This window comes from Mesocricetus auratus, unplaced genomic scaffold (assembly GCF_017639785.1).
Source record: "Mesocricetus auratus isolate SY011 unplaced genomic scaffold, BCM_Maur_2.0 Super-Scaffold_100003, whole genome shotgun sequence".
Lineage (NCBI taxonomy): Eukaryota > Metazoa > Chordata > Mammalia > Rodentia > Cricetidae > Mesocricetus > Mesocricetus auratus.
Genome location: NW_024429188.1, coordinates 88,798,093 through 88,815,503, shown reverse-complemented (window position 1 = coordinate 88,815,503; position 17,411 = coordinate 88,798,093). Strand labels below are relative to the sequence as shown.

At 46.6% G+C, this 17,411-nt stretch overlaps 1 protein-coding gene across 6 annotated transcripts in view; it reads left to right on the top strand.

Annotated features, from left to right (window-relative positions):
- Positions 1-10,891: 10,891 nt before the first annotated feature.
- Septin6 (septin 6) overlaps positions 10,892-17,411 on the top strand; it is a 75,425-nt gene continuing 68,905 nt past the window's right edge. For 2 of the 6 annotated variants that reach the window (XM_040744553.1, XM_021234718.2), the window contains exon 1: positions 10,894-11,287. In XM_040744553.1, the coding sequence (XP_040600487.1) occupies positions 11,258-11,287 (30 nt within the window). In that variant the 5' untranslated portion in view covers positions 10,894-11,257. Of the gene's footprint in view, positions 11,288-17,411 lie in introns of all 6 variants that reach the window. The other 4 variants (XM_021234714.2, XM_021234715.2, XM_021234717.2 and 1 more) reach the window with 4 other exon arrangements.

The window sequence follows — 17,411 nt, the reverse complement described above, 5'->3', positions numbered from 1 at the left end:
TCCACTTCTAAGTATTGGTTTTCTCCAGAATTTAGCCTTCAATCTTCTCTACTCTCTCCCTAGGTAACTTCACCCTTTCACATGGGCTTAATTGCCAAGTATACGCCAATGGTTTTCATATTTATATCCCCCCTCTGAGCTGTAACTTCCTGCTTGAGATTGTCCCCTCCAGTGTAACAGGAGTCCCCAGGTTGACATCTGTCTTCCTTACCATCACCAAACCTGGGTCAATTTTACATTCTAAATATCACCCAAATGTGTTCTCTTGTCTCCATGTCCATGTCCACCACCTTGTCCAAGCCTCCATGGTCACTCAGCTAGACTGCCACAAAAGCCTTCAAATCTGCTTTCCTGTTTGTAGTTTTCTTCTCTCTAACCCACCCTGCCCCGAAGTCAAGGATGTTAAAACGACTGCTGTCATATCACCCTCCAGTTTTAAGTCCTCCTCACCCTGGTAAGCTTCCCGTTGATTTCAGAGAGTTTTTTGTTTTGTTTCAGTTCTAGGGATTGGACCCAAGATCTAGCTCATGCAGGCTAGGCAAGCATACTCTCTCTATCACAGAGTATCCAAGATCTCATGCAGGCTAGGCAAGCATACTCTCTCTATCACAGAGTATCCAAGATCTTATGCACGCTAGGCAAGCACACTCTCTCTATCACAGAGTATCCAAGATCTCATGCACGCTAGGCAAGCACACTCTCTCTATCACAGAGTATCCAAGATCTTATGCAGGCTAGGCAAGCACACTCTCTATCACAGAGTATCCAAGATCTCATGCAGGCTAGGCAAGCACACTCTCTCTATCACAGAGTATCCAAGATCTATCTCATGCACGCTAGGCAAGCACACTCTCTCTATCACAGAGTATCCAAGATCTCATGCAGGCTAGGCAAGCATACTCTCTCTATCACAGAGTATCCAAGATCTATCTCATGCAGGCTAGGCAAGCACACTCTCTCTATCACAGAGTATCCAAGATCTTATGCACGCTAGGCAAGCACACTCTCTCTATCACAGAGTATCCAAGATCTATCTCATGCACACTAGGCAAGCATACTCTCTCTATCACAGAGTATCCAAGATGTCATGCACGCTAGGCAAGCACACTCTCTCTATCACAGAGTATCCAAGATCTCATGCACGCTAGGCAAGCACACTCTCTCTATCACAGAGTATCCAAGATCTCATGCAGGCTAGGCAAGCATACTCTCTCTATCACAGAGTATCCAAGATCTATCTCATGCACGCTAGGCAAGCATACTCTCTCTATCACAGAGTATCCAAGATCTCATGCAGGCTAGGCAAGCACACTCTCTCTATCACAGAGTATCCAAGATGTCATGCACGCTAGGCAAGCATACTCTCTCTATCACAGAGTATCCAAGATCTCATGCAGGCTAGGCAAGCACACTCTCTCTATCACAGACTATCCAAGATCTTATGCAGGCTAGGCAAGCACACTCTCTCTATCACAGAGTATCCAAGATCTATCTCATGCACGCTAGGCAAGCATACTCTCTCTATCACAGAGTATCCAAGATCTTATGCACGCTAGGCAAGCACACTCTCTCTATCACAGAGTATCCAAGATCTCATGCACGCTAGGCAAGCACACTCTCTCTATCACAGAGTATCCAAGATCTTATGCAGGCTAGGCAAGCACACTCTCTCTATCACAGAGTATCCAAGATCTTATGCACGCTAGGCAAGCACACTCTCTCTATCACAGAGTATCCAAGATCTATCTCATGCACACTAGGCAAGCATACTCTCTCTATCACAGAGTATCCAAGATCTCATGCAGGCTAGGCAAGCACACTCTCTCTATCACAGAGTATCCAAGATGTCATGCACGCTAGGCAAGCACACTCTCTCTATCACAGAGTATCCAAGATCTCATGCACGCTAGGCAAGCACACTCTCTCTATCACAGAGTATCCAAGATCTCATGCAGGCTAGGCAAGCATACTCTCTCTATCACAGAGTATCCAAGATCTATCTCATGCACGCTAGGCAAGCATACTCTCTCTATCACAGAGTATCCAAGATCTCATGCAGGCTAGGCAAGCACACTCTCTCTATCACAGAGTATCCAAGATGTCATGCACGCTAGGCAAGCATACTCTCTCTATCACAGAGTATCCAAGATCTCATGCAGGCTAGGCAAGCACACTCTCTCTATCACAGACTATCCAAGATCTTATGCAGGCTAGGCAAGCACACTCTCTCTATCACAGAGTATCCAAGATCTATCTCATGCACGCTAGGCAAGCATACTCTCTCTATCACAGAGTATCCAAGATCTTATGCACGCTAGGCAAGCACACTCTCTCTATCACAGAGTATCCAAGATCTTATGCAGGCTAGGCAAGCACACTCTCTATCACAGAGTATCCAAGATCTCATGCAGGCTAGGCAAGCACACTCTCTCTATCACAGAGTATCCAAGATCTATCTCATGCACGCTAGGCAAGCACACTCTCTCTATCACAGAGTATCCAAGATCTCATGCAGGCTAGGCAAGCATACTCTCTCTATCACAGAGTATCCAAGATCTATCTCATGCACGCTAGGCAAGCACACTCTCTCTATCACAGAGTATCCAAGATCTTATGCACGCTAGGCAAGCACACTCTCTCTATCACAGAGTATCCAAGATCTATCTCATGCACACTAGGCAAGCATACTCTCTCTATCACAGAGTATCCAAGATCTCATGCAGGCTAGGCAAGCACACTCTCTCTATCACAGAGTATCCAAGATGTCATGCACGCTAGGCAAGCACACTCTCTCTATCACAGAGTATCCAAGATCTCATGCACGCTAGGCAAGCACACTCTCTCTATCACAGAGTATCCAAGATCTCATGCAGGCTAGGCAAGCATACTCTCTCTATCACAGAGTATCCAAGATCTATCTCATGCACGCTAGGCAAGCATACTCTCTCTATCACAGAGTATCCAAGATCTCATGCAGGCTAGGCAAGCACACTCTCTCTATCACAGAGTATCCAAGATGTCATGCACGCTAGGCAAGCATACTCTCTCTATCACAGAGTATCCAAGATCTCATGCAGGCTAGGCAAGCACACTCTCTCTATCACAGACTATCCAAGATCTTATGCAGGCTAGGCAAGCACACTCTCTCTATCACAGAGTATCCAAGATCTATCTCATGCACGCTAGGCAAGCATACTCTCTCTATCACAGAGTATCCAAGATCTTATGCAGGCTAGGCAAGCACACTCTCTCTATCACAGAGTATCCAAGATCTCATGCAGGCTAGGCAAGCATACTCTCTCTATCACAGAGTATCCAAGATCTCATGCACTCTAGGCAAGCACACTCTCTCTATCACAGAGTATCCAAGATCTCATGCACGCTAGGCAAGCACACTCTCTCTATCACAGACTATCCAAGATCTCATGCAGGCTAGGCAAGCACTCTATCACCGAGCATACCCTCAGCTCCCCCCAGACTTTGAGGATGGAAAGAATGCAATGGCCTTGAGCCCTGCGTGACCTTGCTCTGTGCTCCTTCCACTCAAGATCCTGTGCTTTCTATCAGCACTCTATCGGTGAGCCAGCCCAGCCCAGCCCTAGTTCTCTCTCTCTCTCTCTCTCTCTCTCTCTCTCTCTCTCTCTCTCTCTCTCTCTCTCTCTCTCTCTCTCTCTCTCTCTCTGTCGGGGTTGGAGACAGGGTTTCTCCATGTAACAGACCTGGGCTGTCCCGGAACTCTCTCTGTAGACCAGGCTGTCCTCGAACTCACAGAGATCCACCTCCCTCGGCCTCCCAAGTGCTGGGATTAAAGGCTTGTGCCACCACCGCCTGGCTTTTTTCTGTTTTCTTGAACACAGACTTCACGCATGCTCTTGCTTTTACCTGAAATGCCCTTGCAGACTCCCATGTAATTTTCAGATCTCAATTCAAACATTACTTCTTCCATGGAGCCTTATACACAGATAAACTGAGCTACCAGACTAAGTTCCAACAGTCCTTAACCCCTTTGTCCACCATTATCTACTCTCAAGGTATCCAAAATATCTCTTTTGTTTATTTGTTTGTTCATTCATTTATTTCATGTTAAACACTTATTTATTTATTTATTTATTTATTTATTTATTTATGTATTTGTGTATAGGGTTGTGGGTATGAGCATGCCACAAAGCATATGTGGACATCAAAGGACAACTTGCAGGAGTCTGATTTTCCTTCCACCATGTGGTTTCTGGGGATTGATTGAAGTTTCAGTCCATGATCAGTTGATCCTATTGTTTTAAGGCCCTGTACAAGGTACAGAAAAATTGCTCACCTAATGGATAGCCAGGTAAAAACAAGTAAAACATGAGATCCGGATCCCACAATCTCATTTGAGGGCATGCTCCAATAACATAATGATTCCTAACGAAGCTCTGAGTCTTGACTTTTCCACCACTTCTCAATGGTACAGGACCAAGTCTTTAACATATTGGCCTTTAGGGGGCAGTTAAGACCTAAGTATAGTAATGGGGCACCATGATGTTTTGATACATGTATACATTGTTTAAATTCAGGTAAACATTATATATAATATGTGTTACAATATAGAACCTCAACTGCTTATCATTAAATTATGGTGAGAAAATCCAAAATAATGTCTTTATCTTTGTGAAATTTATAGTACATTATTATTATCTACAATAACCCTGCTGTATAATAACACACTATAACTTTTTGGATTGAACCCAGAGTCTATGTACATGTTAGGCAAAAGCTCTACTAATGAAATGTATTCCTGGAATATTTTCTTTTTACAATTTTGTACTTTTTGCTGATTGTTTTTACACAAGATCTCACGTAGCCAAAGTTGGCCTCTTACTTGCTGTGTAGTTAAGGATGATCTTGAAGTCCTGATTTTTCTGCCTTCAATCCCAAGTGCTGGGATTACAGGTGTACACCCCATGCCTAGCTTTAGAACCTCTTACTTCTATCTAACTATAACGTAGTTCCCAGATTATTAGCCTTTTCACCTCCCCTCCCCCTCCCCCTTCTAATTCACATTAACTATCACCCATTAAGAAACATGGATAGGTTAGGTATGGTGGCTCATGCCCATAATCCCAGCACTCAAGTAGAGACAGGAGGGTCAGAATTTCATGGTCAGGGTGGAGAGATGGCTCAACAGTAAAGAACACTTGTTGCTCTTTAGACGGCCTGAGTTCAGTTCCCAGTACCCATGTTCACAGCCGGTAACTCCAGTTCCAGGAGATCTAACACTCTTCTGGCCTCTGAGGACACCTGCACACATGTGGCACATACTCACACAGATACATAGACATACATAAAATAAATATTTTAGAAATTCAATGTTATAATTACAGTGCATTCTAAAAACGTTCATGGTCATGGGGGCTTCACATTCATGACCTTATCTAGTCCAAGTCACTTCCTCAAGACCCCACCTATAAATACTGTGCTGGGTGGGATTGCATTTATTCTTTCTCTATACCTCACAAAGGGAACTGCATTTCAACATGAGTTTTTGGATGGCACCAACCACAGCAAATAGCATCGTGAGACCTGTCACTCTATTTGGGAGCACTAAGTGCTTCAATCACTCTCTGCTCCAAATTCCTTTTTCTCAGCTGAAGCCACAGTGACCTTTTCAAATTGCAAATGGGTTCCTGTCACTTCCTCACTCCTCATTCCTCAACAACTCCTCTAAGGGACCAATTCTCCAACAGATTCAGGTAGCACAGCATCTAGACATCATGGTGTCCTTTCTAGAATGCCATGAAATAATTGATACACTAAATCCCACCATCTGAAATAAAATGATTTTCTAAAGAATACTTCTGTGAGCAGGAAATATGTCTACATTATGTGTGTGCAATATAAAATCATAGCCACAAGCACAGATGTCCATGAAAAGATAAACTGTTGAATTAAGCTTGATCAGTGGTGGAATTGCCTGTTTAATATTCATTTGCTACTCATTCGTTTATTTCATTGCTTGCTAGCTGATAAGCAGGAACATCTGTCAAAGATTTAGGAAAGATTTACGGTTAAAAATAAGAAAAGAGAAAATTCTGCCCATTAACTTCTTTTTTTCATTTGCTTTATCCCATTTGTGCCAGGCACAATTCCAGACCCTGAAAGGGCATGGTCCTTAGACAAGGCAGCCAAGGCCGCCCTACTCTAGAGTGGAAAGCCCAAGCAACTTGCTGCCGCTAACATGGCTCTTCCAGACCTGGTCCCATCTCATCTTGTAGTCTCTATAGCCAGTGTCTCCCTTTCCCACCTCTTCTAAGATGTGGAGTTTCTTAAATGCTCTCTTCCTGTTTCTTTTTTAAAATTTATTTTCATTTTCAGTACTGAGAATCAAACCCAGGGCCTCCTGAATGCTAACACTGAACTATACCTACAACTTGGACTCCTTCCTCTCTCCCTCCCTCGCTCCATCTCTTCCTTTCTTTTTATATTAGTGCATGTGTGTGCAGATGCACTTGTGGCACGACACACCTGTGGAGGTCAGAGGATAGCTTTATGACCTCATAGAATCCAGAAATCAAACTTAAGTCGTTAGTGCCTCTGCTCACCCATCCATCCGACTTCCTTATTTACATTGTTCTTTAAAAGGCACGTGTGTGTGTGTGTGTGTGTGTGTGTGTGTGTGTGTGTGTGTGTGTGAGTGCATAGTCTCTATATGCCATAGTGTGCATGTGGCGGTCACAGGACAAAATGCATGACTCAGTTCTCTCCTTCTATATGGATCCTAGGAGTGAACTCAGAATTCGAGGAGCCTTCCTTTAGCTGCCATCTTTGTAGGTCCTCTTATTCATATTCTTGTTATGATCTGAGATAGGGTGTCCTGTATCCCAGGCTGGCCTTGGACTCATTGTGTAGCTGATGATGATCTTGAACTTCTGATCCTCCTGCCTCCACCTTCCAAGTGTTGGGATTTATAGGTACAAATCACCATATCTTTTTTTTTTTCTGCAATGCTGGAGACTAGAACCCACGGCTTTGTGCATGCTATGCAAGAACTCTACCAACTAAGTTACATTCCCAGTCCCAAACTGCATTCCTTATAATGTACCAGATAACACTGAGGCTGTTGAACAAAGACCACATTTTGAGAGCCAGCGGTACAAAGTCAAACTAGGAGCAGTATAAGTTAATGTACAAAAGAATCCTTACTTCATCCTGACTCAGCCTCTTAACTACTCTCTCTTTCTCCCAAAAGGGAGGCTGAGGGCCTTTCTATGTGTATTCTTGGCTGTATTGGAACTCTCTATGTAGTCCAGACTGACGTCTAATGCATAGACGTCTCTGCCTCCTGAGTGCTAGAATTAAAGGTATGTGCCATCATGCCTAGCTTTTTTCTTTGTTTGATTTTGATTTTAGAGACAGAGTTTCTTTGAGTAGCTGTCCTGGAACTCACTCTGTAGACCAGGCTGGTCTCGAACTCACAGAGATCTGCCTGCCTCCTGAGTGCTGGAATCAAAGGCGTGCACCACCAACTCCTGGCTTCCAGCTTTTTTTTTTTTTGGTTTTTCGAGACAGGGTTTCTCTGTAGCTTTGGAGGCTGTCCTGGAACTCACTTTGTAGACCAGGCTGGCCTCGAACTCACAGAGATCCGCTTGCCTCCACCTCCCGAGTGCTGGGAGGCTTCCAGCTTTTTTAACTGACTTTATGCAGTTGATGCTGTCTTGATCATGCTGCTCTTGCCTTCTCCAATTTTCTGCTCTTAGGTCATTCTAAAAGCTTTTCTACTTACCTGAGACCAATTATGCTGGCCTTATTTTCTCCTTTTATAAAGCCTCACTTTCAGGATAATTTCAGGATAATGACTTTTCCTGAGTGTCTGACTGCATGTCACTATTATGTCCCCATCCCAGCCCCCCATCCTATTCGGTATTAGCACCCAACCTTATCAGCCAGAGTCGTATCTGTAAAGCTTGACTGTCAATGTTGGCTCCAAATAGGAGCTATTCCTATCTGGCAGGGGAGCCATTTCCCCTCCTAGGCAGAAGACTGTGGCTTCACAGACATTAACAGTCACCTGCTGACCCCAAGGAAGCTGTGGCTTGCTCCAACTTCCTTAAGGAAAACAGAAATATGAAAATAGCTCATTTATATGCCTCTGTTAATTTCTTCACTCAGCAACCATTGACTGAGTACCTGCCAGACACTGCACTGTGCTGGGCCTTGGTAGCCAGGGTTGCCACAAGGCCACCACATCACATGTGCACATGTGTTCATGGTAGTGCTTAGGAGTTCAAAAATTCCTCTTCATCCTTCTCCTCCTCCTTTTAAAAACTTGAGACAGAATCTCACTTAGCCCAAGCTAGCCTTGAACTGAACTTGTAGCTAGAATACCCTTGAATATGGGATTCTCTTGCTTCTACTTCTAGAGTGCTGAGAACACAAGGCATGCTGGGATTGTACCACACCTGAGTTATGTGCTGCTAGGAACCAGATCCAGACCTTCCTGTGTACTAGGCAACTGCTCTACCAACTAAATTAACTGGCCCATTTCTCCCTGTAACCTCTGTTTTTTGTTTTGTTTTTTTTTTAGTTTAGCCTCTGAAGTTTTTTTTCCTATCATGAAGGGAGATCTTTTCAACCCAGAAGGAGGGGAGAAGGAGCAAAACTTACCAACTGACCACCTCTGATATCTCTTCTCAACCCTTCTGCCTGCCTGTGCCTGAGAAGGTGACCAAGACCAAAGACTGAGAGGCACAGTTTCCGGCACTTTCCACAACCTTGGTAGAACTGTGTGTTTATTGTAGAGACAGACAGCAGGTAGGGAAGGAACAAAGGCATTGCAGGAGATTTGAATTACACACCATCCCAGGCTGGGAGGTCCAGCATTATAAAGAGATCTTGTTCGGGTTTTGATAGCCTCTAGGGACAGGCAGCTGAGGGCAGTAGCACACCAAGGTACCTGTGGTGAAGTGTCCCCAGAGCTGTTCCATAATGTGTGGGATGTGCTTATTGGGGGTCACGGCTGGTAGGACTCCTGGGGAGCCCAACAATCCCATTATGGCCTCCCGCTCAACCCTCCTGGTAGCAGCTTTTACAGAGTCTAGTAGCAGCCAGAGAGGGGCGGTGAACATGGTCAGGGGTGCCCTGCCCCCTTCACAGAGGAGGCTGGGGTTTCCCAGAGAACTGGAACTGGGCTGGCCCTAGGGGAAGGCCGTGCAGCCAGTAACAGAGCTTGGTTTGGGCCTTAGTCACGTACCATACCCCAGCCTTTGTCAGGAAAGACCCAAGGCAACCTACTGGAGGCCTAGCCTGGAGGCAGCCAACACCTCTGATTCCCCACCCCCATCCGGTTGAAGTCCCAAGCAGTTCCTCAATTTTAACCTTGGTTTTATGTGTTTGTGCTATAACCAGTCCAGGGCCTAACCATTCCCCAAGTGTTCCTGAAGGTCTCAGAAACTACAGCTGCTTTTCTTCCTTGACACCACCACCTACCTTGTGGTCTCTGATTGTCCCAGACCGTTCTTTTTTTTAGCCTACTCTGAATCTCTAGAACAAGGACGGAATACAAGTGTCACTTTACCCCCTGAATACTTAGTTCTTCGTGGCTGCCTCTCCTGCTGTCCTCTCTTTATGCCACTTTCTTCTGTTCTGAAATCACTTGGTGGAACAGCACATTAGGCACTGGGGACACGTTTCATAGAGTCCTTGTTGTCAAGGTGTATAAGTTACATAAAGAGTTCGCCGGGAGAACGTGAGACGCATTCACTGCCAGGGGGAAGGAAGGACCAGGGGAGCACGTTTGATTCCCTGCCTCCTCTCTCCCCATACTTTCTAGCTCTGGCCTCTGTGTGAGACCCTCTCCCAGGTTTCCTTTTTTTTTTTTTTTTTTTTTTTTTTTTGGTGATGTCTCCTCAAGAAAGAGACCTAAGATCCCATCATTTTGAGGAATGGGGTGTCCCTCATGGGCCTCTGACAAACTGTATCATGCCAAGTTCATCAATCACATGGAGCTAACAAAGAGCCAATCCCAAGACAGAGAGAAAGGGAGGTGTGGACTTCAGGGCTGGAGACTCGGAAAGGACTGGCGATAATAGTTGGCTAGAAGGAAAAGGAGAGCAGGCAGGCATAGTTCTAGATTTTGAATGTTAGGTCCTCTGTTCCAGGCTGGCCATGTAGTCCTTGGCTGAATTAGGACTGAGGAGCAATTGGGGCTGGACAGATTACACCTCCTGTATCTCCATCTGGCTCAACAGAGCTAGAGACCTTCAGTTCCCACTCTGAGACTCCCTTCTGGCTCCCTACCCTAGAAGGCTGAATGCTCTGTAACCTGGTTTCCCCTGTTCACACTGAGGGCAGGGACTAGAAGGGAACCAAAGAGGTCAGTTTTTATTGGGTACAGTAGTGGGAAGCCCGAACTCCATGGCTTTTATAGCCTACTGCAACCAAGACTTGGGAACCTCGGGACAGGAAAGACGTCCTCCACAAGTCATAGCTCAGTTGTGGGGCTGCAGTGCGGCTCCCCGATTAACGTTCCATTTCTGAGCTCCAATGTGGTGGCGCTGCAGGTGCCGCAACCCCTGTCCTGTCGCAACCCCTGCCCTGCCGCCCTGCCCCCCACCCCCAACCTTCCCGGGCCAAGGAGATAACTTGCTTAGTTGGGATGGACCGCAGTGAAGCATTGAGACTCCAGAGGCCAGTGCCCTCATCCAAGTACCTGGGGTTCTCAGCGGGGAGCACGAGAGGTTCTGGGGGCTGGGAAAAGAGAGAGGACTGCGTATCTCAGCCTGGGAACTGAAAGGAGGGGGAAGGGCTGGGACTCCCTTCCAGGCTGGAGTCTGGGGGCTCAGGGATGTAAGGGAGAACAGGGGTGTGTGTGTGTGTGTGTGTGTGTGTGACAATTCAGCAGAGGTCGGGACGTACCACGGAGCACAGTGGTAACAGGGAGGGGGGGCGGAGGACGTGGTCACCGAGGGGAGCCCCCGCCCCCTTCACGGAGGCCAAGGCTGGGGTTGCAGAGAGAACTGGAACTGAGCTCGCCCTAGGGGAAGGCTGCGCGGCCAATCCGTCCCCTCCCCCACAGCCTACTCCGAGGGGGTGGGCGATAGAGAAGAGGTTGGGGTTGGAGCAGCAGTGAGGGGGGCCCCTCCCTGGCACCTCCCCCCCCCCCACCAGACTTGGTCGCGCCCGAAGTGTAACACTTTCTCTTTGTCGGAGGAGCTCCTCTGTTTCCTGTGCAGCAGCTCCCGTTGCGGCGGCACCCTTTGCAGCCCTGGCGGACGAAGGAGCGATGGCAGCGGCCGATATAGCTCGCCAGGTGGTGAGTACAGGGCTTGGGTACCAGTCCCCGGGCTGGGAAGTGAGGCTGGGCTGGGGGGCTGGGGATGGCCAAAAGCAGACTTGGCCACAGCCACCACCACTACCACGCGGAGGGCAGTGGGGCAGCATCCAGGAGCAGAGGCAAGGCGGGACTTTTGCTCCCAGGGTCATTAGCTCAGTCCCCTCTCTCCCTAGCACGTCGTGGAGACCTGTGGTGGCGGGAGGGTGGGGGGGGGGCGATTGGCAAAGCCTACCGGCGGGCAGCTGAACTTGCATAGCGGGAGAGAGCTGCAGTGAGCACCTCCGCCTCCCTTGCTGCAGCTGCGGCCCCGCTGCTGCTGGGGCGTTGCCGAATGAATGGCCGCATGAGTACAGAGCCCTCCAGATCCTTGTCCCCTTAAGCTTGGCAGCACCCCTGAGCACGCTGCCTGCTGGGACTCCAGCTTGCCCAGAAAGAGGGGCGCGGAGCTGGGGGTAGCCTGGGGCCAAAGGCAGAGTGGGGCGAGGGGGCGGGGAGATGAATGGCCAGAGTAGGGTTTCTCCATATGCATTACATATGTGACTTCGTCTGTGTGTGTACCAATGTGTGTGCGTATGTGTCAATGTGTGCCCTCCTGCCTTGTCCATAGCAGGGTAATGTGACCCTGAGTGAGTCTGGCCTGTTTCTCTGTGCTTACCTCCATGGTGTTTGTCCCTGTGTACGAATGCCTTGGTGTCCACTTGTGCCGAGACCCTCAGGGTCCCATTTGTGCGGCTGTGGAAGTGGGGAGGGTACAGTTCACCGGGCCGGTAGGTGGCCGGCTGTGTATTTTGCCAGGTTTCTGAGCACTTCTCTGAGGGTCGGTCTTGGGTTCAATGTGCATGGGCTTGTATGCTAAAACCTGTGGAACTGACATCTTTCTGTAGAGGCTGGGGAAAATAGCGTGAAACCTGCGGAAGCAGTGTTCCCTCTCTTTTGGTGGCGACCAACTCTGAAAAAAAAAAACATTCTAAAAACTAAAGTTTTCCAGCCGGAGATGTGCAGAGAAATAATACCCAAGAAGCCGAGACTCCATGTTTATTTGTTTTTAGATCAGAAGTTTGGTTACAAAGGGAGATGATTCCATTTGGGGAAACAATCTAGTTTCTCCATTCCACCAGCACACCAGCACCATAAGCTGAAGCAGAATGAAGTCGAATTAGGGCAAGCATAGCCCACTACCCCCAAATACTACTGGATGAAAAATGATAACCTTGTAACCTCACATTTACTTAGAGAACTAGGTGTGCAACGTGACTCCAGTACAGAAGGAGAGAGTAGGAAGCAGCCTTTAGGCATTTGGTGTAATTGCAATTGATTTGTTTTCTAAATCTGAATCCAGAATCTGATAGCATTTTCTCTACAGATAAAGAAATGTATTCCATTTCCTGTCTGGCTTTGGAAGGTCATGGTCGTTTATGTGAAATCTTCTCTAGTGCTTGCTTGTACAGCCCAGCACAGAGGTCCTTATGCAGGCATGGTGCGGAAGGCAGGGCCAGATAACAGACCGTTCTTGATGACGATGGAATTGGAGAGATTTCTCAAGATTGACACTAATATTTTGAGGACAACCAGGGTGGTTTTCTTATCTGTATTTTAAAGATACCATAGTTTTAAATAGATGAATCAGTTTCCTGGATCACACTTGCTTTATCCTTAGTGACCAAAAAAAAAATGACACTAGTGATTTCGTTCTTGTCATAATGAATTTGCATCAACCCTGCCTCACCAGTTTCCCTTTCCTGGATTAGGACTGAAAGGCTGATGTTGGCCAGGAAGAACATTTCTCAAGGCTGCTTCACCATAGACACAACTTAGACAACCTAGAGATCACCTTTGTTCTGCAAATGGGGGTGCAGTAAGGGATGGTTCAAGGTCTCTTGATTTGCTTTGGGTGGTTCCAGTTTTCTCTGGCTGGCCTTGCCACCTTGTATACTGAAAAACATAATTGAATGGTAAATTCTGAAGCAGCCCAAGCACTTGAGACTTTGTTATCATGATAAATGGGTTTCTGGGAAAACTGACGTCACTCTCCGTGCTTCCCTCCCCCAAACCAGTGAAGCTCTTATTTATGTGTCATTTGTCTCTCTGCTTTCCTTTGTGTCTGCAAGAAGTTGTAATTCACCAGGGGAGGCTGGAATTAACTCAAGAGACTTGGAGTGGCTGGTTGCTTCTGGTTTCTTCAAAAGAGTAAGTGTCTAGGACTTGGAAAGAGAAGACTAGAGAGTCAGGCTATGTGTGGCAAGCTTAGAAGTTCTTAATGAACTCTGAGGCATGATGCCTTGTGAGTAGTGTATGCTCGGGTGTCTTCACAGAGTCACTGGAGGGTCACTGTTGCCAAATGTTGTTAGTACTAAAATGGTGTGGGAGTTGGGTAGGGCTTCCATTTGGGTGTGTATGCATCTTGAAAGTTCCAATTGCATCTCACCTGAGTGACAGCACCATCTGTCCACCATTGCTATGAATATTTGTTTGACTGATATGAGTAACACTATGACCAGCCCTTACCAACCATACCAGCCCCAAAAGTAGCAGATACAGCTCTTTAGGGGTTACATGACTGACTCATCCAGCGTGAACTAGGAAGGCATGGCACAGTCACCAAAAAGTTCTATCTACTGTCGCTTACATCTACCTTTCATTCAGTATTGCATTTTCAGTTCAGACACTGCTTTTTCCAGTTACATTTCATTAAGCCATTGCACCTAATGAAAGACCTTGGAAGGACTACAAGACTTGTTTTTGCCAGGATTGGCCTGGAGGAGCCGTCCTCAAGTTAGCACCTGCCATTGAGGAGAACACTGCTTCTGCATTCTGGCCTTACCATTAGTAACCATTATCCACTCATCTTTTGTTTGTCTGTCTGTTTTGAGACATACTTTCATCTGTCAAACAAAGTTAGTCTGGAATGCCTGTCTTGGGTGCTCTGGATAGCAGTTACCTCATGGTTTTCCTCTTGACACTCAGCCTTAATCCTTAATCACTAAAATTAGCAAATGTACTAAAAAAAATGACAACCAAACTCCATAGACCTACCTGAGGCTATAGTGCTGAAAAACTGTTGATTCTAAGTCAAGGAAATAGGGATAATCATAATATAGTTTCCCAACTTCTTTGTGCCTTTAAAATTTGTAAACAACACACAGGGGCATGGGAGGTGGGTGGAGAGGTGTCTTGGTCCTGTCTCAATGAGATGATGGGACAGACTTAACAGACTTCCTAAGGGAGGCCTTACCTTCTCTTAGGAGCAGATGGCAGGGGAGGAGTTGGGGGAGTGGGAGGAGAGGGGGGAACTGGGATTGGAATGTAAAAAATAAATTAATAAAAAATGAAAAAAGATTTGTCAAAAACATTAGAGTAGCCAGGCATTGGTGGTGTACACCTTTGATCCCAGAACTCAGGAGGTAGACGTAGGTGGATTTCTGTGAGTTCCAGGCCAGCCTGGTCTACAGAGTGAGTTCCAAGGCAGCCAGAGCTACATAGTGAGACCCTTCATGTAAAAAAAAAGATAGGAGTGTTTCAGTGCCAGCCCTCCCTCTAAGCCTCTTCTTTCAAAGGAGTTCCCAATCTAACGGTGGAGGCAGACACACATCTTCAAGTAAGGCCGGTGAGAGGCTCAGTGGGGAAAAGAAAAACCCACTTACCATAGAAGCCTGACATTTCAGGTGATCTCTAGACTCAGCAAAACCCTCTGACCTCCGAACACACACCATAGCATACACACATACCTACACAATAATAAGGTTTTAAAAATCCCTATTTAATTGTCATTATCCTAAGTGCTAAAGAGGAGAACTACTGCCTACCATGAGAAGTCATTATAGGGGACCTAATTCAGCTATGGATGAAGGCTGTAAGCGATAGGAGAGGCTTCCTGAGGGGCTCTGGGTAGGAAAACGGTAGGTGTGAAGATGGGTGAGATCACACATCTGCTACTTGCTTGGGAACAGTTCATTTGTCAATTCACCCACTGCTGTTTTCATTCATTCTTCAATGCTTATTTATCGGGCACTGACTCTGCCAGGTCCTATGCCAAGTGCTGAGGATATAGTGGTGGTCAAGGCATGGAGTAACTGCCCCATCTCAGAGTTGCCAGACGAGACAGGAATGAGCCCTTTTTCCTCTTGACATTTTAAATCCAGGAAATGTGAGTGTTAGTGGTGTGTTTATTACAAATCTTGATTACAGTAGACTAATAGGTCTGTATAATAAAATGAGAATTTGATCTGCAATCATATGCATGGCATTTACTTTGTGGAGTGCCTGACATAAATATTCTATTAATTGCTAGCTTTGTTATTAGCATGGTCTCACTCACATCTTGTGTTCTGTAAGGGAACAACCCCATTGCTTTAACTTGAACAAAACTAATTAGGAAAAGCGGAGGGGGAAAAGCACTATTATAAAATTAAATAGCGCTGGTTTCCAGACTTGCTGGGATATCTAGTTTGTCAAAACCATGACTTAATATCAGCATGGAAAATTGAGAAGGCCTTTATTTGTATGTGCATTGAAACTACATACAAGACACATGGAAAGAAATAAAAGGGACAGTGAGGGAGGAGAAAGAGGGAGGAAAGAAAAAGAAGAAAGGAAACCTTGCATAGATGTAACATGCTTAGTTCTCTCAAAATGCTTCCATCTGTATTTCATTTCCCCTAACAACTTCCTGGACAGGTATTCCTGGTCTCTTCATGTTATGCCTGCAGCAAGCAAGAGACCTAGTCCAGAATGTTATTGCTGGTCAGTGGATAGAACAATGAAATGCCTACCAGATCACAGACTCCCTTTTTAAAGGTATCGGCCCTTCCAAGGTGTTTCTAAGAAATTAAAATTCTACCATGTCCTCATTTCCCCCTCGCCTCCTTGCATCTGCCAGCATCCCCAAAGCGGTCAGAGAAAAGCAGACTCGAGTGATGTGGAGACTCTCTGATGTTAAAAAGAGTCTCAGCTTAAATCCAAGATAGCACAGTCACGGGTTGTGTGGGTTTTCATTCTTTTTTTTTTCCTATCTCCATATTGCTTTAAATAAAAATCTTGGAGCCACCAGCCATGTAATGGTGGATTATTTTAAGTAACAACTGGAGGGGGTACAGAATAAATTAGAAACACAGACCCCTTCCTCCTCTGTTGGCAGGAGGCTGCTCCCGCTGCAGGGATTTGAAACCGTGGGTTTCTCAGCTGCCTGCACAGAGGAAGGAGGCCACATGCTCAGGAGAGTGAGAACTAATGCTACCCTCCTCTCCAGTGTCTTCCCACTAGAGACAGCCATCTGCTGAATTATGCAGCAGGCTCTCAGCTGGCCCCCGGAGTTGGGTCATTCCTGTGACCAGGGAAAGATTTCCAGGCTGTCTCACGGACAAGCCTCAGGGTTCCGGTTCTCCCTGCCAGGACTCTCTCAAACCCCTAACGAGGGCCTGGGGTAACAGGAGCAGAACTCTACTCTCACAGCCCTGATGAGGTGCGAGGTGGCGTTCAGTTTCCTTTCACAGCAGAGGCCCCCAGCTCTGAGCACTGGCGCAGAAGCAAGAACTGTTTTTTTTTCAGATCCCCATTAAATGAGACCAGATGGAGGCAGAGGCAAATTCAGGCTCCCCAGAGGGTAGTTGGGCATTCACCCAGAGGCCTATGGGTAAACCTTTTCTTTCCAAAAAAAAAAAAAAAAAACCAGATTGGAGGTAACAATGACCAGAACACCTACAAAACTGTTCAAACTGCCTGACGTGAAGGAAATGTGTGTGGCTTTGTGGGAACATTGACCCACCCAGAGCAGGGGTCACCCCTGGCCTGAAGTGGAGATATTTTACCTAGACAATGGCTTGTTGAGTTAGGTAGACTCATTAGCTCTGGGGCTCTTGAGTAGAGCTGGGCAGCTGGCCAAGCCTAGGATCAGGCTGGAATTGAAGAGAGAGAAGGAAAGAAGGAGAGAGAAAAATGGGGGGGGGGAGGTGGAGCACAGACCTCAGTAGCATTGGTCGCCTCAGCCGCCTCAGCAGGCCAGAGCTATCATGGTGAGCCCACAAGCCACCCCTCATCCTTTCTCCTACCTGCATCAAGCCAGGAGCCTCGTGGCCTGGAAGAAATACATCTGGTATTTAAGTCAGCT